Consider the following 27,971-nt stretch of genomic DNA (forward strand, 5'->3'; position numbering starts at 1 on the left):
TCAGCTGGTGCCGCGGGACCTGCGGGACCTGCGGGACCTGCAGCTGCTGATCACATATTTGGGGGGGTGTCGTCGGTCGAAGTCAGTGTTGCAGCAGCAGGTTCAGAACAGTCATCTGAACGGGACGCGGACAGATCATCATGACGAGCAGCATCAAGGGACTGGAGAGGTTTGACAGCCCGGGGAAAGGCCGTGGTCTCCGGGTGACCAGAGCGTTCAAAGTGGGGGAGCTGCTTTTCTCCTGTCCCGCGTATACTTCTGTTTTAGCGGTGGAGGAAAGAGGAAACTTGTGCGAGTTCTGCTTGAACAGGTAAAGCGCGCACAGGCTTCTGCTGCACAGTGTCATCTCTGCTACTGCCACTGTAAAGTCACTTTATAAAGGCACATATGTCTGATAGTGCTTTGTTTAGATGGCTATTTTTGTATATTTTATCATTGTAGGTCAGAGGTAGGAGTGTTTTTTATGCTATTTTAAGAGATTTATTCATATTTTTCAATGCATATTATTGTATAAGTAATAAAAATACAAAAAGAAGGCAATATTACAGAAGTCACTTGATCTTATTTCCAGTGAACACTTTATGTGCCTTCAACATACTATTAAATATCTAATTCGTTTGTTTATTTGACGGTGGACAGTGCAATGTTATAAAATACGTGAATCAACATCAGTAAATGTTTGATTGACATTGATAAAGTAAGAGTTTTTATTGCCATTAGTAAAGAAACAGCTGCCTCAGAGCGCATCTATAAATAAACCAGGCTGTTATAAAGAGCTGCTTTGCTATCACTTACGATGAAGCCCAACTGCTCCTTCTTGTCTCTCAGTGATAAGTGGGTGTCATTGTGTGCGAGGCGTTTGGTGCTGATTAACTCTTTATTTCATGTGTTTTCATGTATCAATTGAGAGCTTTTCTTACTGTTTTCTGCACGCACACAGTAAGCAAGGTCTGGCAAGATGTGGCAAGTGCAAGAAAGCGTTCTACTGCAATGCCAAATGTCAGGTATGACACAGGATGTATACTTATGTATCTCCAGAGGTGGGTAGTACTCAGTTACTCTAACTCATACTGCAAATACTGGTACACTGAAAGTTACAGTTTGCTTTCTCTTTTTTGCACTTACTTTTGTACTTGAATCATTATCTGAAATACTAATTTAGGCTATGTTATTTTACTGTACTGTTACTTTACTGTACTGTTACTCTTACTTGAGTACTGTTACTTTACTGCACGAGTACTGTTACTTTACTATACTGTTACTCTTACTTGAGTACTGTTACTTTACTGCACTGTTACTCCTACCTGAGTACTGTTACTATACTGTACAGTTACTCTTACTTGACTCTACCCACCTCTGCTGGTCACTGTGTCAGTTTTTAGGCTTCAGTTGAAGGTCACATGAGTGAACAGAAGGTCACATGAGTGAACAGAAGGTCACATGAGTGAACAGAAGGTCATATGAGTGAACAGAAGGTCATATGAGTGAACAGGTCATATGAGTGAACAGAAGGTCACATAAGTGAACAGAAGGTCATATGAGTGAACAGAAGGTCATATGAGTGAACAGAAGGTCATATGAGTGAACAGAAGGTCACATGAGTGAACAGAAGGTCATATGAGTGGACAGAAGGTCATATGAGTGAACAGAAGGTCATATGAGTGAACATAAGGTCATATGAGTGAACAGAAGGTCATATGAGTGAACAGAAGGTCATATGAGTGAACAGAAGGTCATATGAGTGAACAGAAGGTCATATGAGTGAACAGAAGGTCATATGAGGGAACAGAAGGTCATATGAGTGAACAGAAGGTTATATGAGTGAACAGAAGGTCATATGAGTGAACAGAAGGTTATATGAGTGAACAGAAGGTTATATGAGTGAACAGAAGGTATGAGTGAACAGAAGGTTATATGAGTGAACAGAAGGTATGAGTGAACAGAAGGTCATATGAGTGAACAGAAGGTCATATGAGTGAACAGAAGGTTAAATGAGTGAACAGAAGGTTATATGAGTGAACAGAAGGTTATATGAGTGAACAGAAGGTCATATGAGTGAACAGAAGGTTATATGAGTGAACAGAAGGTCATATGAGTGAACAGAAGGTTATATGAGTGAACAGAAGGTTATATGACTGAACAGAAGGTTATATGAGTGAACAGAAGGGTATATGAGTGAACAGAAGGTTATATGAGTGAACAGAAGGTTATATGAGTGAACAGAAGGTCATATGAGTGAACAGAAGGTTATATGAGTGAACAGAAGGTCATATGAGTGAACAGAAGGTCATATGAGTGAACAGAAGGTTATATGAGTGAACAGAAGGTCATATGAGTGAACAGAAGGGTATATGAGTGAACAGAAGGTCATATGAGTGAACAGAAGGTCATATGAGTGAACAGAAGGTTATATGAGTGAACAGAAGGTATGAGTGAACAGAAGGTCATATGAGTGAACAGAAGGTCATATGAGTGGACAGAAGGTATGAGTGAACAGAAGGTCATATGAGTGAACCGAAGGTTATATGAGTGAACAGAAGGTATGAGTGAACAGAAGGTTATATGAGTGAACAGAAGGGTATATGAGTGAACAGAAGGTATGAGTGAACAGAAGGTCATATGAGTGAACAGAAGGTCATATGAGTGGACAGAAGGTATGAGTGAACAGAAGGTCATATGAGTGAACCGAAGGTTATATGAGTGAACAGAAGGTATGAGTGAACAGAAGGTTATATGAGTGAACAGAAGGGTATATGAGTGAACAGAAGGTATGAGTGAACAGAAGGTTATATGAGTGAACAGAAGGTTATATGAGTGAACAGAAGGTCATATGAGTGAACAGAAGGTCATATGAGTGAACAGAAGGTTATATGAGTGAACAGAAGGTCATATGAGTGAACAGAAGGTTATATGAGTGAACAGAAGGTTATATGACTGAACAGGTTATAAGAGTGAACAGAAGGTCATATGAGTGAACAGAAGGTTATATGAGTGAACAGAAGGTCATATGAGTGAACAGAAGGTTATATGAGTGAACAGAAGGTCATATGAGTGAACAGAAGGTCATATGAGTGAACAGAAGGTTATATGAGTGAACAGAAGGTCATATGAGTGAACAGAAGGGTATATGAGTGAACAGAATGTCATATGAGTGAACAGAAGGTCATATGAGTGAACAGAAGGTTATATGAGTGAACAGAAGGTATGAGTGAACAGAAGGTCATATGAGTGAACAGAAGGTCATATGAGTGGACAGAAGGTATGAGTGAACAGAAGGTCATATGAGTGAACCGAAGGTTATATGAGTGAACAGAAGGTATGAGTGAACAGAAGGTTATATGAGTGAACAGAAGGGTATATGAGTGAACAGAAGGTATGAGTGAACAGAAGGTCATATGAGTGAACAGAAGGTCATATGAGTGGACAGAAGGTATGAGTGAACAGAAGGTCATATGAGTGAACCGAAGGTTATATGAGTGAACAGAAGGTATGCGTGAACAGAAGGTTATATGAGTGAACAGAAGGGTATATGAGTGAACAGAAGGTATGAGTGAACAGAAGGTTATATGAGTGAACAGAAGGTTATATGAGTGAACAGAAGGTCATATGAGTGAACAGAAGGTCATATGAGTGAACAGAAGGTTATATGAGTGAACAGAAGGTCATATGAGTGAACAGAAGGTTATATGAGTGAACAGAAGGTTATATGACTGAACAGGTTATAAGAGTGAACAGAAGGTCATATGAGTGAACAGAAGGTTATATGAGTGAACAGAAGGTCATATGAGTGAACAGAAGGTTATATGAGTGAACAGAAGGTTATATGACTGAACAGAAGGTTATAAGAGTGAACAGAAGGTCATATGAGTGAACAGAAGGTCATATGAGTGAACAGAAGGTTATATGAGTGAACAGAAGGTCATATGAGTGAACAGAAGGGTATATGAGTGAACAGAAGGTTATATGAGTGAACAGAAGGTTATATGAGTGAACAGAAGGTCATATGAGTGAACAGAAGGTTATGTGAGTGAACAGAAGGTTATATGAGTGAACAGAAGGTCATATGAGTGAACAGAAGGTTATATGAGTGAACAGAAGGTCATATGAGTGAACAGAAGGTTATATGAGTGAACAGAAGGTTATATGAGTTAATAATAGGTCATATGAGTGAACAGAAGGTTATATGAGTGAACAGAAGGTTATATGAGTGAACAGAAGCTTATATGAGTGAACAGAATGTTATATGAGTGGACAGAAGGTTATATGAGTGAACAGAAGGTCACATGAGTGAACAGAAGGTCATATGAGTGAACAGAAGGTCATATGAGTGAACAGAAGGTCATATGAGTGAACAGAAGGTCATATGAGTGAACAGAAGGTCATATGAGTGGACAGAAGGTATGAGTGAACATAAGGTCATATGAGTGAACAGAAGGTCATATGAGTGAACAGAAGGTCATATGAGTGAACAGAAGGTCACATGAGTGAACAGAAGGTCATATGAGTGAACAGAAGGTCATATGAGTGAACAGAAGGTCATATGAGTGAACAGAAGGTCATATGAGGGAACAGAAGGTCATATGAGTGAACAGAAGGTTATATGAGTGAACAGAAGGTATGAGTGAACAGAAGGTCATATGAGTGAACAGAAGGTCATATGAGTGGACAGAAGGTATGAGTGAACAGAAGGTCATATGAGTGAACCGAAGGTTATATGAGTGAACAGAAGGTATGAGTGAACAGAAGGTTATATGAGTGAACAGAAGGGTATATGAGTGAACAGAAGGTATGAGTGAACAGAAGGTCATATGAGTGAACAGAAGGTCATATGAGTGGACAGAAGGTATGAGTGAACAGAAGGTCATATGAGTGAACCGAAGGTTATATGAGTGAACAGAAGGTCACATAAGTGAACAGAAGGTCATATGAGTGAACAGAAGGTCATATGAGTGAACAGAAGGTCATATGAGTGAACAGAAGGTCATATGAGTGGACAGAAGGTCATATGAGTGAACAGAAGGTCATATGAGTGAACATAAGGTCATATGAGTGAACAGAAGGTCATATGAGTGAACAGAAGGTCATATGAGTGAACAGAAGGTCATATGAGTGAACAGAAGGTCATATGAGTGAACAGAAGGTCATATGAGGGAACAGAAGGTCATATGAGTGAACAGAAGGTTATATGAGTGAACAGAAGGTCATATGAGTGAACAGAAGGTTATATGAGTGAACAGAAGGTTATATGAGTGAACAGAAGGTATGAGTGAACAGAAGGTTATATGAGTGAACAGAAGGTATGAGTGAACAGAAGGTCATATGAGTGAACAGAAGGTCATATGAGTGAACAGAAGGTTAAATGAGTGAACAGAAGGTTATATGAGTGAACAGAAGGTTATATGAGTGAACAGAAGGTCATATGAGTGAACAGAAGGTTATATGAGTGAACAGAAGGTCATATGAGTGAACAGAAGGTTATATGAGTGAACAGAAGGTTATATGACTGAACAGAAGGTTATATGAGTGAACAGAAGGGTATATGAGTGAACAGAAGGTTATATGAGTGAACAAAAGGTTATATGAGTGAACAGAAGGTCATATGAGTGAACAGAAGGTTATATGAGTGAACAGAAGGTCATATGAGTGAACAGAAGGTCATATGAGTGAACAGAAGGTTATATGAGTGAACAGAAGGTCATATGAGTGAACAGAAGGGTATATGAGTGAACAGAAGGTCATATGAGTGAACAGAAGGTCATATGAGTGAACAGAAGGTTATATGAGTGAACAGAAGGTATGAGTGAACAGAAGGTCATATGAGTGAACAGAAGGTCATATGAGTGAACAGAAGGTTATATGAGTGAACAGAAGGTATGAGTGAACAGAAGGTCATATGAGTGAACAGAAGGTCATATGAGTGGACAGAAGGTATGAGTGAACAGAAGGTCATATGAGTGAACCGAAGGTTATATGAGTGAACAGAAGGTATGAGTGAACAGAAGGTTATATGAGTGAACAGAAGGGTATATGAGTGAACAGAAGGTATGAGTGAACAGAAGGTCATATGAGTGAACAGAAGGTCATATGAGTGGACAGAAGGTATGAGTGAACAGAAGGTCATATGAGTGAACCGAAGGTTATATGAGTGAACAGAAGGTATGAGTGAACAGAAGGTTATATGAGTGAACAGAAGGGTATATGAGTGAACAGAAGGTATGAGTGAACAGAAGGTTATATGAGTGAACAGAAGGTTATATGAGTGAACAGAAGGTCATATGAGTGAAATGAAGGTCATATGAGTGAACAGAAGGTTATATGAGTGAACAGAAGGTCATATGAGTGAACAGAAGGTTATATGAGTGAACAGAAGGTTATATGACTGAACAGGTTATAAGAGTGAACAGAAGGTCATATGAGTGAACAGAAGGTTATATGAGTGAACAGAAGGTCATATGAGTGAACAGAAGGTTATATGAGTGAACAGAAGGTTATATGACTGAACAGAAGGTTATAAGAGTGAACAGAAGGTCATATGAGTGAACAGAAGGTCATATGAGTGAACAGAAGGTTATATGAGTGAACAGAAGGTCATATGAGTGAACAGAAGGGTATATGAGTGAACAGAAGGTTATATGAGTGAACAGAAGGTTATATGAGTGAACAGAAGGTCATATGAGTGAACAGAAGGTTATGTGAGTGAACAGAAGGTTATATGAGTGAACAGAAGGTCATATGAGTGAACAGAAGGTTATATGAGTGAACAGAAGGTCATATGAGTGAACAGAAGGTTATATGAGTGAACAGAAGGTTATATGAGTTAATAATAGGTCATATGAGTGAACAGAAGGTTATATGAGTGAACAGAAGGTTATATGAGTGAACAGAAGCTTATATGAGTGAACAGAATGTTATATGAGTGGACAGAAGGTTATATGAGTGAACAGAAGGTCACATGAGTGAACAGAAGGTCATATGAGTGAACAGAAGGTCATATGAGTGAACAGAAGGTCATATGAGTGAACAGAAGGTCATATGAGTGAACAGAAGGTCATATGAGTGGACAGAAGGTATGAGTGAACATAAGGTCATATGAGTGAACAGAAGGTCATATGAGTGAACAGAAGGTCATATGAGTGAACAGAAGGTCACATGAGTGAACAGAAGGTCATATGAGTGAACAGAAGGTCATATGAGTGAACAGAAGGTCATATGAGTAACAGAAGGTCATATGAGGGAACAGAAGGTCATATGAGTGAACAGAAGGTTATATGAGTGAACAGAAGGTATGAGTGAACAGAAGGTCATATGAGTGAACAGAAGGTCATATGAGTGGACAGAAGGTATGAGTGAACAGAAGGTCATATGAGTGAACCGAAGGTTATATGAGTGAACAGAAGGTATGAGTGAACAGAAGGTTATATGAGTGAACAGAAGGGTATATGAGTGAACAGAAGGTATGAGTGAACAGAAGGTCATATGAGTGAACAGAAGGTCATATGAGTGGACAGAAGGTATGAGTGAACAGAAGGTCATATGAGTGAACCGAAGGTTATATGAGTGAACAGAAGGTCACATAAGTGAACAGAAGGTCATATGAGTGAACAGAAGGTCATATGAGTGAACAGAAGGTCATATGAGTGAACAGAAGGTCATATGAGTGGACAGAAGGTCATATGAGTGAACAGAAGGTCATATGAGTGAACAGAAGGTCATATGAGTGAACAGAAGGTCATATGAGTGAACAGAAGGTCATATGAGTGAACAGAAGGTCATATGAGGGAACAGAAGGTCATATGAGTGAACAGAAGGTTATATGAGTGAACAGAAGGTCATATGAGTGAACAGAAGGTTATATGAGTGAACAGAAGGTTATATGAGTGAACAGAAGGTATGAGTGAACAGAAGGTCATATGAGTGAACAGAAGGTATGAGTGAACAGAAGGTCATATGAGTGAACAGAAGGTCATATGAGTGAACAGAAGGTTAAATGAGTGAACAGAAGGTTATATGAGTGAACAGAAGGTTATATGAGTGAACAGAAGGTCATATGAGTGAACAGAAGGTTATATGAGTGAACAGAAGGTCATATGAGTGAACAGAAGGTTATATGAGTGAACAGAAGGTTATATGACTGAACAGAAGGTTATATGAGTGAACAGAAGGGTATATGAGTGAACAGAAGGTTATATGAGTGAACAGAAGGTTATATGAGTGAACAGAAGGTCATATGAGTGAACAGAAGGTTATATGAGTGAACAGAAGGTCATATGAGTGAACAGAAGGTCATATGAGTGAACAGAAGGTTATATGAGTGAACAGAAGGTCATATGAGTGAACAGAAGGGTATATGAGTGAACAGAAGGTCATATGAGTGAACAGAAGGTCATATGAGTGAACAGAAGGTTATATGAGTGAACAGAAGGTATGAGTGAACAGAAGGTCATATGAGTGAACAGAAGGTCATATGAGTGGACAGAAGGTATGAGTGAACAGAAGGTCATATGAGTGAACCGAAGGTTATATGAGTGAACAGAAGGTATGAGTGAACAGAAGGTTATATGAGTGAACAGAACGGTATATGAGTGAACAGAAGGTATGAGTGAACAGAAGGTCATATGAGTGAACAGAAGGTCATATGAGTGGACAGAAGGTATGAGTGAACAGAAGGTCATATGAGTGAACCGAAGGTTATATGAGTGAACAGAAGGTATGAGTGAACAGAAGGTTATATGAGTGAACAGAAGGGTATATGAGTGAACAGAAGGTATGAGTGAACAGAAGGTTATATGAGTGAACAGAAGGTTATATGAGTGAACAGAAGGTCATATGAGTGAACAGAAGGTCATATGAGTGAACAGAAGGTTATATGAGTGAACAGAAGGTCATATGAGTGAACAGAAGGTTATATGAGTGAACAGAAGGTTATATGACTGAACAGAAGGTTATGAGAGTGAACAGAAGGTCATATGAGTGAACAGAAGGTTACATGAGTGAACAGAAGGTCATATGAGTGAACAGAAGGTTATATGAGTGAACAGAAGGTTATATGACTGAACAGAAGGTTATAAGAGTGAACAGAAGGTCATATGAGTGAACAGAAGGTCATATGAGTGAACAGAAGGTTATATGAGTGAACAGAAGGTCATATGAGTGAACAGAAGGGTATATGAGTGAACAGAAGGTTATATGAGTGAACAGAAGGTTATATGAGTGAACAGAAGGTCATATGAGTGAACAGAAGGTTATGTGAGTGAACAGAAGGTTATATGAGTGAACAGAAGGTCATATGAGTGAACAGAAGGTTATATGAGTGAACAGAAGGTCATATGAGTGAACAGAAGGTTATATGAGTGAACAGAAGGTTATATGAGTTAATAATAGGTCATATGAGTGAACAGAAGGTTATATGAGTGAACAGAAGGTTATATGAGTGAACAGAAGCTTATATGAGTGAACAGAATGTTATATGAGTGGACAGAAGGTTATATGAGTGAACAGAAGGTCACATGAGTGAACAGAAGGTCATATGAGTGAACAGAAGGTCATATGAGTGAACAGAAGGTCATATGAGTGAACAGAAGGTTATATGAGTGAACAGAAGGTCATATGAGTGGACAGAAGGTATGAGTGAACATAAGGTCATATGAGTGAACAGAAGGTCATATGAGTGAACAGAAGGTCATATGAGTGAACAGAAGGTCACATGAGTGAACAGAAGGTCATATGAGTGAACAGAAGGTCATATGAGTGAACAGAAGGTCATATGAGTGAACAGAAGGTCATATGAGGGAACAGAAGGTCATATGAGTGAACAGAAGGTTATATGAGTGAACAGAAGGTATGAGTGAACAGAAGGTCATATGAGTGAACAGAAGGTCATATGAGTGGACAGAAGGTATGAGTGAACAGAAGGTCATATGAGTGAACCGAAGGTTATATGAGTGAACAGAAGGTATGAGTGAACAGAAGGTTATATGAGTGAACAGAAGGGTATATGAGTGAACAGAAGGTATGAGTGAACAGAAGGTCATATGAGTGAACAGAAGGTCATATGAGTGGACAGAAGGTATGAGTGAACAGAAGGTCATATGAGTGAACCGAAGGTTATATGAGTGAACAGAAGGTCATATGAGTGAACAGAAGGTCATATGAGTGAACAGAAGGTCATATGAGTGGACAGAAGATCATATGAGTGAACAGAAGGTCATATGAGTGAACATAAGGTCACATAAGTGAACAGAAGGTCATATGAGTGAACAGAAGGTCATATGAGTGAACAGAAGGTCATATGAGTGAACAGAAGGTCATATGAGTGGACAGAAGGTCATATGAGTGAACAGAAGGTCATATGAGTGAACATAAGGTCATATGAGTGAACAGAAGGTCATATGAGTGAACAGAAGGTCATATGAGTGAACAGAAGGTCATATGAGTGAACAGAAGGTCATATGAGTGAACAGAAGGTCATATGAGGGAACAGAAGGTCATATGAGTGAACAGAAGGTTATATGAGTGAACAGAAGGTCATATGAGTGAACAGAAGGTTATATGAGTGAACAGAAGGTTATATGAGTGAACAGAAGGTATGAGTGAACAGAAGGTTATATGAGTGAACAGAAGGTATGAGTGAACAGAAGGTCATATGAGTGAACAGAAGGTCATATGAGTGAACAGAAGGTTAAATGAGTGAACAGAAGGTTATATGAGTGAACAGAAGGTTATATGAGTGAACAGAAGGTCATATGAGTGAACAGAAGGTTATATGAGTGAACAGAAGGTCATATGAGTGAACAGAAGGTTATATGAGTGAACAGAAGGTTATATGACTGAACAGAAGGTTATATGAGTGAACAGAAGGGTATATGAGTGAACAGAAGGTTATATGAGTGAACAAAAGGTTATATGAGTGAACAGAAGGTCATATGAGTGAACAGAAGGTTATATGAGTGAACAGAAGGTCATATGAGTGAACAGAAGGGTATATGAGTGAACAGAAGGTCATATGAGTGAACAGAAGGTCATATGAGTGAACAGAAGGTTATATGAGTGAACAGAAGGTATGAGTGAACAGAAGGTCATATGAGTGAACAGAAGGTCATATGAGTGAACAGAAGGTTATATGAGTGAACAGAAGGTATGAGTGAACAGAAGGTCATATGAGTGAACAGAAGGTCATATGAGTGGACAGAAGGTATGAGTGAACAGAAGGTCATATGAGTGAACCGAAGGTTATATGAGTGAACAGAAGGTATGAGTGAACAGAAGGTTATATGAGTGAACAGAAGGGTATATGAGTGAACAGAAGGTATGAGTGAACAGAAGGTCATATGAGTGAACAGAAGGTCATATGAGTGGACAGAAGGTATGAGTGAACAGAAGGTCATATGAGTGAACCGAAGGTTATATGAGTGAACAGAAGGTATGAGTGAACAGAAGGTTATATGAGTGAACAGAAGGGTATATGAGTGAACAGAAGGTATGAGTGAACAGAAGGTTATATGAGTGAACAGAAGGTTATATGAGTGAACAGAAGGTCATATGAGTGAACAGAAGGTCATATGAGTGAACAGAAGGTTATATGAGTGAACAGAAGGTCATATGAGTGAACAGAAGGTTATATGAGTGAACAGAAGGTTATATGACTGAACAGGTTATAAGAGTGAACAGAAGGTCATATGAGTGAACAGAAGGTTATATGAGTGAACAGAAGGTCATATGAGTGAACAGAAGGTTATATGAGTGAACAGAAGGTTATATGACTGAACAGAAGGTTATAAGAGTGAACAGAAGGTCATATGAGTGAACAGAAGGTCATATGAGTGAACAGAAGGTTATATGAGTGAACAGAAGGTCATATGAGTGAACAGAAGGGTATATGAGTGAACAGAAGGTTATATGAGTGAACAGAAGGTTATATGAGTGAACAGAAGGTCATATGAGTGAACAGAAGGTTATGTGAGTGAACAGAAGGTTATATGAGTGAACAGAAGGTCATATGAGTGAACAGAAGGTTATATGAGTGAACAGAAGGTCATATGAGTGAACAGAAGGTTATATGAGTGAACAGAAGGTTATATGAGTTAATAATAGGTCATATGAGTGAACAGAAGGTTATATGAGTGAACAGAAGGTTATATGAGTGAACAGAAGCTTATATGAGTGAACAGAATGTTATATGAGTGGACAGAAGGTTATATGAGTGAACAGAAGGTCACATGAGTGAACAGAAGGTCATATGAGTGAACAGAAGGTCATATGAGTGAACAGAAGGTCATATGAGTGAACAGAAGGTCATATGAGTGAACAGAAGGTCATATGAGTGGACAGAAGGTATGAGTGAACATAAGGTCATATGAGTGAACAGAAGGTCATATGAGTGAACAGAAGGTCATATGAGTGAACAGAAGGTCACATGAGTGAACAGAAGGTCATATGAGTGAACAGAAGGTCATATGAGTGAACAGAAGGTCATATGAGTAACAGAAGGTCATATGAGGGAACAGAAGGTCATATGAGTGAACAGAAGGTTATATGAGTGAACAGAAGGTATGAGTGAACAGAAGGTCATATGAGTGAACAGAAGGTCATATGAGTGGACAGAAGGTATGAGTGAACAGAAGGTCATATGAGTGAACCGAAGGTTATATGAGTGAACAGAAGGTATGAGTGAACAGAAGGTTATATGAGTGAACAGAAGGGTATATGAGTGAACAGAAGGTATGAGTGAACAGAAGGTCATATGAGTGAACAGAAGGTCATATGAGTGGACAGAAGGTATGAGTGAACAGAAGGTCATATGAGTGAACCGAAGGTTATATGAGTGAACAGAAGGTCACATAAGTGAACAGAAGGTCATATGAGTGAACAGAAGGTCATATGAGTGAACAGAAGGTCATATGAGTGAACAGAAGGTCATATGAGTGGACAGAAGGTCATATGAGTGAACAGAAGGTCATATGAGTGAACAGAAGGTCATATGAGTGAACAGAAGGTCATATGAGTGAACAGAAGGTCATATGAGTGAACAGAAGGTCATATGAGGGAACAGAAGGTCATATGAGTGAACAGAAGGTTATATGAGTGAACAGAAGGTCATATGAGTGAACAGAAGGTTATATGAGTGAACAGAAGGTTATATGAGTGAACAGAAGGTATGAGTGAACAGAAGGTCATATGAGTGAACAGAAGGTATGAGTGAACAGAAGGTCATATGAGTGAACAGAAGGTCATATGAGTGAACAGAAGGTTAAATGAGTGAACAGAAGGTTATATGAGTGAACAGAAGGTTATATGAGTGAACAGAAGGTCATATGAGTGAACAGAAGGTTATATGAGTGAACAGAAGGTCATATGAGTGAACAGAAGGTTATATGAGTGAACAGAAGGTTATATGACTGAACAGAAGGTTATATGAGTGAACAGAAGGGTATATGAGTGAACAGAAGGTTATATGAGTGAACAGAAGGTTATATGAGTGAACAGAAGGTCATATGAGTGAACAGAAGGTTATATGAGTGAACAGAAGGTCATATGAGTGAACAGAAGGTCATATGAGTGAACAGAAGGTTATATGAGTGAACAGAAGGTCATATGAGTGAACAGAAGGGTATATGAGTGAACAGAAGGTCATATGAGTGAACAGAAGGTCATATGAGTGAACAGAAGGTTATATGAGTGAACAGAAGGTATGAGTGAACAGAAGGTCATATGAGTGAACAGAAGGTCATATGAGTGGACAGAAGGTATGAGTGAACAGAAGGTCATATGAGTGAACCGAAGGTTATATGAGTGAACAGAAGGTATGAGTGAACAGAAGGTTATATGAGTGAACAGAACGGTATATGAGTGAACAGAAGGTATGAGTGAACAGAAGGTCATATGAGTGAACAGAAGGTCATATGAGTGGACAGAAGGTATGAGTGAACAGAAGGTCATATGAGTGAACCGAAGGTTATATGAGTGAACAGAAGGTATGAGTGAACAGAAGGTTATATGAGTGAACAGAAGGGTATATGAGTGAACAGAAGGTATGAGTGAACAGAAGGTTATATGAGTGAACAGAAGGTTATATGAGTGAACAGAAGGTCATATGAGTGAACAGAAGGTCATATGAGTGAACAGAAGGTTATATGAGTGAACAGAAGGTCATATGAGTGAACAGAAGGTTATATGAGTGAACAGAAGGTTATATGACTGAACAGAAGGTTATGAGAGTGAACAGAAGGTCATATGAGTGAACAGAAGGTTACATGAGTGAACAGAAGGTCATATGAGTGAACAGAAGGTTATATGAGTGAACAGAAGGTTATATGACTGAACAGAAGGTTATAAGAGTGAACAGAAGGTCATATGAGTGAACAGAAGGTCATATGAGTGAACAGAAGGTTATATGAGTGAACAGAAGGTCATATGAGTGAACAGAAGGGTATATGAGTGAACAGAAGGTTATATGAGTGAACAGAAGGTTATATGAGTGAACAGAAGGTCATATGAGTGAACAGAAGGTTATGTGAGTGAACAGAAGGTTATATGAGTGAACAGAAGGTCATATGAGTGAACAGAAGGTTATATGAGTGAACAGAAGGTCATATGAGTGAACAGAAGGTTATATGAGTGAACAGAAGGTTATATGAGTTAATAATAGGTCATATGAGTGAACAGAAGGTTATATGAGTGAACAGAAGGTTATATGAGTGAACAGAAGCTTATATGAGTGAACAGAATGTTATATGAGTGGACAGAAGGTTATATGAGTGAACAGAAGGTCACATGAGTGAACAGAAGGTCATATGAGTGAACAGAAGGTCATATGAGTGAACAGAAGGTCATATGAGTGAACAGAAGGTTATATGAGTGAACAGAAGGTCATATGAGTGGACAGAAGGTATGAGTGAACATAAGGTCATATGAGTGAACAGAAGGTCATATGAGTGAACAGAAGGTCATATGAGTGAACAGAAGGTCACATGAGTGAACAGAAGGTCATATGAGTGAACAGAAGGTCATATGAGTGAACAGAAGGTCATATGAGTGAACAGAAGGTCATATGAGGGAACAGAAGGTCATATGAGTGAACAGAAGGTTATATGAGTGAACAGAAGGTATGAGTGAACAGAAGGTCATATGAGTGAACAGAAGGTCATATGAGTGGACAGAAGGTATGAGTGAACAGAAGGTCATATGAGTGAACCGAAGGTTATATGAGTGAACAGAAGGTATGAGTGAACAGAAGGTTATATGAGTGAACAGAAGGGTATATGAGTGAACAGAAGGTATGAGTGAACAGAAGGTCATATGAGTGAACAGAAGGTCATATGAGTGGACAGAAGGTATGAGTGAACAGAAGGTCATATGAGTGAACCGAAGGTTATATGAGTGAACAGAAGGTCATATGAGTGAACAGAAGGTCATATGAGTGAACAGAAGGTCATATGAGTGGACAGAAGATCATATGAGTGAACAGAAGGTCATATGAGTGAACATAAGGTCATATGAGTGAACAGAAGGTCATATGAGTGAACAGAAGGTCATATGAGTGAACAGAAGGTCACATGAGTGAACACAAGGTCATATGAGTGAACAGAAGGTCATATGAGTGAACAGAAGGTCATATGAGTGAACAGAAGGTCATATGAGTGAACAGAAGGTCATATGAGTGAACAGAAGGTTATATGAGTGAACAGAAGGTCATATGAGTGAACAGAAGGTCATATGAGTGAACAGAAGGTTATATGAGTGAACAGAAGGTCATATGAGTGAACAGAAGGGTATATGAGTGAACAGAAGGTCATATGAGTGAACAGAAGGTCATATGAGTGAACAGAAGGTTATATGAGTGAACAGAAGGTATGAGTGAACAGAAGGTCATATGAGTGAACAGAAGGTCATATGAGTGGACAGAAGGTATGAGTGAACAGAAGGTCATATGAGTGAACCGAAGGTTATATGAGTGAACAGAAGGTATGAGTGAACAGAAGGTTATATGAGTGAACAGAACGGTATATGAGTGAACAGAAGGTATGAGTGAACAGAAGGTCATATGAGTGAACAGAAGGTCATATGAGTGGACAGAAGGTATGAGTGAACAGAAGGTCATATGAGTGAACCGAAGGTTATATGAGTGAACAGAAGGTATGAGTGAACAGAAGGTTATATGAGTGAACAGAAGGGTATATGAGTGAACAGAAGGTATGAGTGAACAGAAGGTTATATGAGTGAACAGAAGGTTATATGAGTGAACAGAAGGTCATATGAGTGAACAGAAGGTCATATGAGTGAACAGAAGGTTATATGAGTGAACAGAAGGTCATATGAGTGAACAGAAGGTTATATGAGTGAACAGAAGGTTATATGACTGAACAGAAGGTTATGAGAGTGAACAGAAGGTCATATGAGTGAACAGAAGGTTACATGAGTGAACAGAAGGTCATATGAGTGAACAGAAGGTTATATGAGTGAACAGAAGGTTATATGACTGAACAGAAGGTTATAAGAGTGAACAGAAGGTCATATGAGTGAACAGAAGGTCATATGAGTGAACAGAAGGTTATATGAGTGAACAGAAGGTCATATGAGTGAACAGAAGGGTATATGAGTGAACAGAAGGTTATATGAGTGAACAGAAGGTTATATGAGTGAACAGAAGGTCATATGAGTGAACAGAAGGTTATGTGAGTGAACAGAAGGTTATATGAGTGAACAGAAGGTCATATGAGTGAACAGAAGGTTATATGAGTGAACAGAAGGTCATATGAGTGAACAGAAGGTTATATGAGTGAACAGAAGGTTATATGAGTTAATAATAGGTCATATGAGTGAACAGAAGGTTATATGAGTGAACAGAAGGTTATATGAGTGAACAGAAGCTTATATGAGTGAACAGAATGTTATATGAGTGGACAGAAGGTTATATGAGTGAACAGAAGGTCACATGAGTGAACAGAAGGTCATATGAGTGAACAGAAGGTCATATGAGTGAACAGAAGGTCATATGAGTGAACAGAAGGTTATATGAGTGAACAGAAGGTCATATGAGTGGACAGAAGGTATGAGTGAACATAAGGTCATATGAGTGAACAGAAGGTCATATGAGTGAACAGAAGGTCATATGAGTGAACAGAAGGTCACATGAGTGAACAGAAGGTCATATGAGTGAACAGAAGGTCATATGAGTGAACAGAAGGTCATATGAGTGAACAGAAGGTCATATGAGGGAACAGAAGGTCATATGAGTGAACAGAAGGTTATATGAGTGAACAGAAGGTATGAGTGAACAGAAGGTCATATGAGTGAACAGAAGGTCATATGAGTGGACAGAAGGTATGAGTGAACAGAAGGTCATATGAGTGAACCGAAGGTTATATGAGTGAACAGAAGGTATGAGTGAACAGAAGGTTATATGAGTGAACAGAAGGGTATATGAGTGAACAGAAGGTATGAGTGAACAGAAGGTCATATGAGTGAACAGAAGGTCATATGAGTGGACAGAAGGTATGAGTGAACAGAAGGTCATATGAGTGAACCGAAGGTTATATGAGTGAACAGAAGGTCATATGAGTGAACAGAAGGTCATATGAGTGAACAGAAGGTCATATGAGTGGACAGAAGATCATATGAGTGAACAGAAGGTCATATGAGTGAACATAAGGTCATATGAGTGAACAGAAGGTCATATGAGTGAACAGAAGGTCATATGAGTGAACAGAAGGTCACATGAGTGAACACAAGGTCATATGAGTGAACAGAAGGTCATATGAGTGAACAGAAGGTCATATGAGTGAACAGAAGGTCATATGAGTGAACAGAAGGTCATATGAGTGAACAGAAGGTCATATGAGGGAACAGAAGGTCATATGAGTGAACAGAAGGTTATATGAGTGAACAGAAGGTCATATGAGTGAACAGAAGGTTATATGAGTGAACAGAAGGTTATATGAGTGAACAGAAGGTCATATGAGTGAACAGAAGGTCATATGAGTGAACAGAAGGTCATATGAGGGAACAGAAGGTCATATGAGTGAACAGAAGGTTATATGAGTGAACAGAAGGTCATATGAGTGAACAGAAGGTTATATGAGTGAACAGAAGGTTATATGAGTGAATAGAAGGTATGAGTGAACAGAAGGTTATATGAGTGAACAGAAGGGTATATGAGTGAACAGAAGGTATGAGTGAACAGAATGTTATATGAGTGAACAGAATGTTATATGAGTGAACAGAAGGTTATATGAGTGAAGAGAAGGTTATATGAGTGAACAGAAGGTCATATGAGTGAACAGAAGGTTATATGAGTGAACAGAAGGTTAAATGAGTTAACAGAAGGTTATATGAGTGAACAGAAGGTCATATGAGTGAACAGAAGGTTATATGAGTGAACAGAAGGTCATATGAGTGAACAGAAGGTCATATGAGGGAACAGAAGGTCATATGAATGAACAGAAGGTTATATGAGTGAACAGAAGGTCATATGAGTGAACAGAAGGTTATATGAGTGAACAGAAGGTTATATGAGTGAACAGAAGGTATGAGTGAACAGAAGGTTATATGAGTGAACAGAAGGGTATATGAGTGAACAGAAGGTATGAGTGAACAGAAGGTTATATGAGTGAACAGAAGGTCATATGAGTGAACAGAAGGTTATATGAGTGAACAGAAGGTTATATGAGTGAACAGAAGGTTATATGAGTTAACAGAAGGTCATATGAATGAACAGAAGGTCATATGAGTGAACAGAAGGTTATATGAGTGAACAGAAGGTCATATGAGTGAACAGAAGGTTATATGAGTGAACAGAAGGTTATATGACTGAACAGAAGGTTATAAGAGTGAACAGAAGGTCATATGAGTGAACAGGAGGTCATATGAGTGAACAGAAGGTTATATGAGTGAACAGAAGGTCATATGAGTGAACAGAAGGGTATATGAGTGAACAGAAGGTTATATGAGTGAACAGAAGGTTATATGAGTGAACAGAAGGTTATATGAGTGAACAGAAGGTTATATGAGTGAACAGAAGGTCATATGAGTGAACAGAAGGTCATATGAGTGAACAGAAGGTCATATGAGTGAACAGAAGGTTATATGAGTGAACAGAAGGTATGAGTGAACAGAAGGTCATATGAGTGAACAGAAGGTCATATGAGTGGACAGAAGGTATGAGTGAACAGAAGGTCATATGAGTGAACCGAAGGTTATATGAGTGAACAGAAGGTATGAGTGAACAGAAGGTTATATGAGTGAACAGAAGGGTATATGAGTGAACAGAAGGTATGAGTGAACAGAAGGTCATATGAGTGAACAGAAGGTCATATGAGTGAACAGAAGGTTTTATGAGTGAACAGAAGGTCATATGAGTGAACAGAAGGTTATATGAGTGAACAGAAGGTTATATGACTGAACAGAAGGTTATAAGAGTGAACAGAAGGTCATATGAGTGAACAGAAGGTCATATGAGTGAACAGAAGGTTATATGAGTGAACAGAAGGTCATATGAGTGAACAGAAGGGTATATGAGTGAACAGAAGGTTATATGAGTGAACAGAAGGTTATATGAGTGAACAGAAGGTCATATGAGTGAACAGAAGGTTATATGAGTGAACAGAAGGTTATATGAGTGAACAGAAGGTCATATGAGTGAACAGAAGGTTATATGAGTGAACAGAAGGTCATATGAGTGAACAGAAGGGTATATGAGTGAACAGAAGGTCATATGAGTGAACAGAAAGTTATATGAGTGAACAGAAGGTCATATGATTGAACAGAAGGTTATATGAGTGAACAGAAGGTTATATGAGTGAACAGAAGGTCATATGAGTGAACAGAATGTTATATGAGTGAACAGAATGTTATATGAGTGAACAGAAGGTTATATGAGTGAAGAGAAGGTTATATGAGTGAACAGAAGGTTATATGAGTGAACAGAAGGTTATATGAGTGAACAGAAGGTTATAAGAATGAACAGAATGTTATATGAGTGGACAGAAGGTTATATGAGTGAACAGAAGGTTATAAGAGTGAACAGAAGGTTATATGAGTGAACAGAAGGTTATATGAGTGAACAGAAGGTTATATGAGTGAACAGAAGGTTATATGAGTGGACAGAAGGTTATTTGAGTGAACAGGAGGTTATAAGAGTGAACAGAAGGTCATGTGAGTGAACAGAAGGTTATATGAGTGAACAGAATGTTATATGAGTGGACAGAAGGTTATATGAGTGAACAGAAGGTTATAAGAGTGAACAGAAGGTCGTGTGAGTGAACAGAAGGTTATATGAGTGGACAGAAGGTTATATGAGTGAACAGAAGTTTATAAGAGTGAACAGAAGGTTATATGAGTGAACAGAAGGTCATGTGAGTGAACAGAAGGTTATATGAGTGAACAGAAGGTCATATGAGTGAACAGAATGTTATATCAGTGGACAGAAGGTTATATGAGTGAACAGAAGGTCATATGATTGAACAGAAGGTTATATGAGTGAACAGAAGGTCATATGAGGGAACAGAATGTTATATGAGTGAACAGAATGTTATATGAGTGAACAGAAGGTTATATGAGTGAAGAGAAGGTCAAATGAGTGAACAGAAGGTCATATGAGTGAACAGAAGGTTATATGAGTGAACAGAAGGTTATATGAGTGAACAGAAGGTTATATGAGTGGACAGAAGGTTATATGAGTGAACAGAAGGTTATAAGAGTGAACAGAAGGTCATGTGAGTGAACAGAAGGTTATATGAGTGAACAGAATGTTATATGAGTGGACAGAAGGTTATATGAGTGAACAGAAGGTTATAAGAGTGAACAGAAGGTCATGTGAGTGAACAGAAGGTTATATGAGTGAACAGAATGTTATATGAGTGGACAGAAGGTTATATGAGTGAACAGAAGGTTATAAGAGTGAACAGAAGGTCTTGTGAGTGGACAGAAGGTTATATGAGTGAACAGAAGGTTATATGAGTGAACAGAAGGTCATGTGAGTGAACAGAAGGTTATATGAGTGAACAGAAGGTCATATGAGTGAACAGAATGTTATATGAGTGGACAGAAGGTTATATGAGTGAACAGAAGGTTATATGAGTGAACAGAAGGTCATATGAGTGAACAGAAGGTTATATGAGTGAACAGAAGGTTATATAAGTTAACAGAAGGTTATATGAGTGAACAGAAGGTCATGTGAGTGAACAGAAGGTTATATGAGTGAACAGAATGTTATATGAGTGGACAAAAGGTTATGTGAGTGAACAGAAGGTTATAAGAGTGAACAGAAGGTCATGTGAGTGAACAGAAGGTTATATGAGTGAACAGAATGTTATATGAGTGGACAGAAGGTTATATGAGTGAACAGAAGGTTATAAGAGTGAAAGAAGGTCATGTGAGTGAACAGAAGGTTATATGAGTGAACAGAATGTTATATGAGTGGACAGAAGGTTATATGAGTGAACAGAAGGTTATATGAGTGAACAGAATGTTATATGAGTGGACAGAAGGTTATATGAGTGAACAGAAGGTCATATGAGTGAACAGAAGGTTATATGAGTGAACAGAAGGTTATATGAGTGAACAGAATGTTATATCAGTGAACAGAAGGTCATATGAGTGAACAGAAGGTCATATGAGTGAACAGAAGGTTATATGAGTGAAGAGAAGGTCATATGAGTGAACAGAAGGTTATATGAGTGAAGAGAAGGTCATATGAGTGAACAGAAGGTTATATGAGTGAACAGAAGGTCATATGAGTGAACAGAAGGTTATATGAGTGAACAGAAGGTCATATGAGTGGACAGAAGGTTATATGAGTGAACAGAAGGTTATGAGAGTGAACAGAAGGTCATGTGAGTGAACAGAAGGTTATATGAGTGAATAGAAGGTTACATGATTGGACAGAAGGTTATATGAGTGAACAGAAGGTTATAAGAGTGAACAGAAGGTCATGTGAGTGAACAGAAAGTTATATGAGTGAACAGAATGTTACATGAGTGGACAGAAGGTTATATGAGTGAACAGAAGGTTATAAGAGTGAACAGAAGGTCATGTGAGTGAACAGAAGGTTATATGAGTGAACAGAATGTTATATGAGTGGACAGAAGGTTATATGAGTGAACAGAAGGTTATAAGATTGAACAGAAGGTCATGTGAGTGAACAGAAGGTTATATGAGTGAACAGAATGTTATATGAGTGGACAGAAGGTTATATGAGTGAACAGAAGGTTATATGAGTGAACAGAAGGTCATGTGAGTGAACAGAAGTTTATATGAGTGAACAGAAGGTCATATGCGTGAACAGAATGTTATATGAGTGGACAGGAGGTTATATGAGTGAACAGAAGGTCATATGATTGAACAGAAGGTTATATGAGTGAACAGAAGGTTATATGAGTGAACAGAAGGTCATATGAGTGAACAGAAGGTTATATGAGTGAACAGATGGTTATATGAGTGAACAGAAGGTTATATGAGTGAACAGAAGGTCATGTGAGTGAACAGAAGGTTATATGAGTGAACAGAATGTTATATGAGTGGACAGAAGGTTATATGAGTGAACAGAAGGTTATAAGAGTGAACAGAAGGTCATGTGAGTGAACAGAAGGTTATATGAGTGAACAGAATGTTATATGAGTGGACAGAAGGTTACATGAGTGAACAGAAGGTTATAAGAGTGAACAGAAGGTCATGTGAGTGAACAGAAGGTCATATGAGTGAACAGAATGTTATATGAGTGGACAGAAGGTTATATGAGTGAACAGAAGGTCATATGATTGAACAGAAGGTTATATGAGTGAACAGAAGGTTATATGAGTGAACAGAAGGTTATATGAGTGAACAGAAGGTTATATGAGTGAACAGAAGGTTATATGAGTGAACAGAAGGTTATATGAGTGAACAGAAGGTTATATGAGTGAACAGAAGGTTATATGAGTGAACAGAAGGTTATATGAGTGAACAGAAGGTTATATGAGTGAACAGAAGGTTATATGAGTGAACAGAAGGTTATATGAGTGAACAGAAGGTTATATGAGTGAACAGAAGGTTATATGAGTGAACAGAAGGTTATATGAGTGAACAGAAGGTTATATGAGTGAACAGAAGGTTATATGAGTGAACAGAAGGTCATATGAGTGAACAGAAGGTCATATGCTAAACACTGATGAGGTGGCGTTTACTAGAGTGACTGACAGTGTGATCCTCGAACAGAAAGGAGACTGGTCCATGCACAAGCTCGAATGCTCTTCAATGATCGCTTTTGGAGAGAAATGGTGTCCATCCGAGATTTCCCGGCTGGTAGCAAGGATCCTCGCTAAAAAGGTGAGTGTAAAGCTATTTAAGGATGTCATCATTATTCAGGTCGCAATAGAATAGTTTTTAATTAAAATTGACACTTGATGTGTAGTGCTTTTCATGTGGCTGTTTATATCAAATTTAGATTATTTTTACAGTTTGTATTCATGAAACTGGCCACATACTACTGGACACTATGTATTAGAATGAAAGAAGATAAAGGACTTTTGTTTTGTTAGTGTTCACACAATAATATAATTAGATCATGTTATCCCTATTTCACACTAAAGAAACAAGTGTGTAATACTATATAGTAGTTGTATAATTGTGTAATTGATGTGTTTTTTTAATATTTCTGATTTTGTAGAAGTCACAGAAGGAGAAATGTTCCTCAGAGAATATGATGCAAGTACAAGAGATGCAATCACGTGGGTAATTGCACCTTACCTACACATTTGTTGAACTCATGTTAACACGCTCACTTCGCTGCAAGCTGTGGTTTCAGAACTAAATTTCCCTTTTAATTTTCCCATGGACTTTTTTATATTTACAACAGCGCAATCCAACTATGGAGTAACCAATGTCCCTCACTTAACTTAAAATCCTGCTAAATGTTTGAATAACTTAAGATGTTTATAAAGTCTCAGAAAAACATGCTAAATAGAATGGCAGGTCTTTGGTGTTTAGTTTCCATATAACTCAACATATAACCGAGCAGGCTTATATAATTCTTTAGGTTTTTTTGGAAAGTCCATGAGAAAAATGAATGGTAGATTTACTGTTGCAAGTGTTGGATGTTGAGCTCCATACATCAAATATCTGTCAGCAATTGTTCTCTGTGAGTAAGTACGTTGTGTAGTGTCCGGCTTTAAAAAGCACAGCCCATTGAGACTGGACTAAGAGAAGGCCCCATGGCTGTCTATATATATCCAGAATAAGTGGGGCGAATGTGCAGAGACAACATAACAAGTGTGACAACTTAGAGAGAAGCAGCAACTCTTCAGGCTGACACATATAGACCCGATTACAAAGTGTGTCTGCGCAAATGAAACCGATACATCCTTTAGAATCCGTTTTAAGTGACAGGTCGGGCTGTGCGTTCTCCTAAAACCTCCTCAGCATGATTTTATACTAGACTTTACTCAACATTTTGTCCATTTCTGACTATTTTTGGTGACAACTGTTACCTAGCAACCACACATGTAAACAAGTGCCAAAATCCATATCAATTACACAACAGATTTGATTTGACAAATACTAGAGCCTGATAACGCCTTTTTTTGACAATTGTTTAAACTGCGCGTAAATTGTCCCTGTCGTAAGTACTTAAACAATATGTGCAACAAACTTGAGGTCTCCAACTTCATAGTCTCCCAAAGACACTGCAGAACGTATTTATAGTGTTTCTTTTTGAACAGATCTGAAGGACATGGACAATGAGAAGAGGGAGATGAGTGAGTCAGACATTGCACAACTTCATCGGTTTTACTCCAAGCACTTAGACTTCCCCGACCACCAAGAGCTGCTGAGTCTTTTCTCCCAGGTGTGACACATTCTCACCCACAGTGCAATACATAACCAAGAGTATTTAGTTTCAAACGCCTTTTCGTACATCTACATCGCAGGTCGCTTGCAACGGTTTCACGATAGAAGACGAAGAGCTGTTCCATTTGGGAACCGCGGTCTACCCAGAGTAAGCGTGACATTTATACAAGCGTTTTGTGGTCTCTTTTATGGTTGTTGTTCACATTGACCAGACTCTAAATAGCCCTTGCGCTCCTCCCCAGTTGCTCGTTTAGTGGTTAAACTTGGCCTCCTGCTGTCACCAGAGCGGTTTAGACTTAAAATTGGCTACGCGAAGGTGAATTTACCCCCTCTGTCTCCTTTTGAGCCATTTCCAGCAAGCTAACAAACAATAACACGGTCCCCAACATGACTCAGGGCCACTGGTTATTGATTGAGCGGCTTTGTTTGCTCTTCACTTGGCTGCCATGAGAGAAATTCTGAGAGAAAAAGTTATTTAGATGATTGTGATGATGTTTAACCTTCTGCTTGTGCGCAGCGTGGCTCTGATAAACCACAGCTGTCTTCCCAACACCATCATCACTTTTCACGGGACAGCAGCAGAGATCAGGGCCGTAACAGACATGAAACCTGGAGATGAGGTAAGGTAACGCATCTGTTTACTGTATTGTTTTGTCATTAGGCCAAGCTGTAAATAACCAAGAAGATCAATTCAACTGCTACTACTTTCTGAGATTGTTTTATGAAAAAGTTATTATAGAAGCTAATGTTGAAGTAATAGCAGTAACAGTAAAGATAAGAGGATTAAGAACTAAAATTTGGAGGAATGCACTTATAATTCACAATACAGTGCAAGTGGTAATAATGCAAGCAAAATTAATATTACAGTAAGGACATGTACACAATAAATAGCACAAAAAAATTTAAAAGTGCCTCAACCCTTCAATCCGTGCTGGGTTCTAGTGGTAATTCTGTAAGTAGTATTACTAATACTACTTACAGAATTACCACTAGAACCCAGCAGTAGGTAGTAGTAGTAACAGCAGCAAATCTGTAGTGGGTGGGTCACATGGACAAAAATGAATATCTCAATATTGTTTTGGAGTAACCCTTGTCAATCCAACAGAAATGTGTTAAAAAATGTATTTAAATGTATCAGTTGCAGTTTAACTGTCAAAAAAAGTTGAAATGTCTGTAAGATGAATCGCAAAAATGCAGAAATATATCTTTATATCATTTTTATATCAGCTCTTTTTGTTGTATATTTTCAGGATTTACTGAGTCAAATTTTGCACATCTTCTCAACATTTCACTGTGATCTAAATCTTGATATTTTGATAATATATGATATAAAAACAACACTTGGTTATTTTATCTGATTTATTTTAATATTGCCCAGATGTTGGTTAGCTCCAGTGTTCAGTTTTAACACATATTTGTCTGCCTTTATGACTTTGTTTGCTCCATGTGTGAGTTCTCTCCAGCACAGCGAGCTGAGCAGCAGCAGAAGTTCTTGTAGCTTTTAGGTTCCACCCGGCCTCTCCTTAACCTTACAGCTGCATTAGACTGACTGCCTAATTATACCAAAATTACTCATGGACATGCAACACTCTCTTCTTTACTTCAGTTCCTTTTTATCACTACTTTCTCTCATTGGATAATCTGTCCCTGGGAGTGAACGTGTAAATGTGTGTCAGCGTGCGGGAGCTTTAAGCGACCCAGCAGCTGATTTAAAAGGTTATTTTCAGAACTGGCCTCTGACTCCCTGATTTCTGCAAGTGTAGTATCTAGTATTCTCAGTTTTTCCTGCTGCGTGTGTGTTTTTCAGGTCTTCATAAGCTACATAGACCTCATTTATCCAACAGACGACCGCAACAACAGGCTGAGGGAATCCTATTATTTTACCTGTGAATGTCCGGAATGTCAGAGCAGGTCCCTGGTATGGAAAAGCCTTTGGAATAATGAATTTAAATGACTGAATGTTGTTTCTCAAGTTTTATGTTTTCTTCAGGACAGGGTGAAACTAAAAGTGCGCAAGTTCAGTGATCCCATAGAGGAAGAGGTCATAAACAACATGGAGCGTTACGCCAGGAAAGCCATCAAAGAATTCAGAGCTTCAAAAGACAACAGAAATATCCTTTTGTATAATTCATTGTTTTGATATTGCTATTAAATTTAAAGAGCTCGGTGCTTAATTTAAAGTGCTTTTCTTGTATCCTGCTATCCATTCGTAACACACCTCTAGGTTTGAATAACCCGCTCCAAGGCATTTCATTTCATAGGTTTATTGTCATGTGCTGGGGGGTCCACACTTGATAGTGACGCCTTGACTCTTTAGCACCCCCTAGTGAGCTGCTGGATATATGTGAGCTGAGTCTGGAGAAGATGGGCTCTGTTTTTGAAGACTCTAACGTGTACATGCTGCACATGATGTACCAGGCGATGGGCGTCTGCCTTTACATGGAAAACATAGAGGAAGCCATCTTATATGGAGAGAAGTTAATCAAACCGTACAGGTATTAAAATTCATTCATTCATTTAGAAAGTGGTTTGAAATAATGACCATGTACGTCCTCGGATGGTTTCAGCCAGCTCTACTCCCCCCTCTCCTTGAACTTGTCCTCTATCTACCTGAAGCTTGGCCGACTGTACATGACAATGGACAGGCACAAAGCTGGGCTCAACATGCTAAAAAAGGTAACATTTCCAGTTTAAAATGAAGTGAATGCTTAAGTATGTTGTGTTTGTGTGGCAGTGATACATTAAAATGACCGTTGAATGTTCTTATTCTTTCTGTTGATTCAGGCAGAGGCTATAATGGAGGTGACCCACGGGAAAGACCACGTTTACCTGGCAGAGCTGCACAAGAAGATGGCACAAAAATGAAGAAAGCACATGTATGGACTGCATTTGGAGTGTTTACAGAACAACAGGCACTTTCTAGTTTTACATTTGTATTAAGGCAGAGAGAAGTTGAGTTTTTGTTCAGATTTTGTGAATAAACTTTTTACAAGAATCTGGCTCATGATTGTCAGATCAGCTGTCCCTTTCCTCCATTAGTGTCAAGTAGTTTACATTTTTGTGTGAGGGTCGATGCAGCACAATAAGAGCAGCTGCACCAGCTGTGGGGCCCATTGAGGAGAGATGTTTAAACACTTTCATACTGCTCTACAGGA

The 27,971-nt window shown here is 38.7% G+C and overlaps 1 protein-coding gene across 1 annotated transcript; it reads left to right on the top strand.

Moving 5' to 3' along the window:
• Nucleotides 1-27,815, top strand: LOC140357902 (N-lysine methyltransferase SMYD2-like). Its single transcript, XM_072442460.1, has 12 exons — nucleotides 1-310; nucleotides 941-1,004; nucleotides 23,188-23,298; nucleotides 23,639-23,699; nucleotides 24,690-24,814; nucleotides 24,897-24,964; nucleotides 25,334-25,436; nucleotides 26,624-26,734; nucleotides 26,807-26,927; nucleotides 27,137-27,311; nucleotides 27,384-27,492; nucleotides 27,601-27,815. The coding sequence occupies exons 1-12, from the start codon at nucleotides 141-143 to the stop codon at nucleotides 27,679-27,681; spliced, it is 1,299 nt and encodes a 432-aa protein (XP_072298561.1). The 5' UTR covers nucleotides 1-140; the 3' UTR covers nucleotides 27,682-27,815.
• Nucleotides 27,816-27,971: the final 156 nt, after the last annotated feature.

The sequence above is a fragment of the Eucyclogobius newberryi genome, unplaced genomic scaffold (genome assembly GCF_026437365.1).
Source record: "Eucyclogobius newberryi isolate DKJ021-1_F unplaced genomic scaffold, fEucNew1.0.hap1 SCAF_1, whole genome shotgun sequence".
NCBI lineage: Eukaryota > Metazoa > Chordata > Actinopteri > Gobiiformes > Gobiidae > Eucyclogobius > Eucyclogobius newberryi.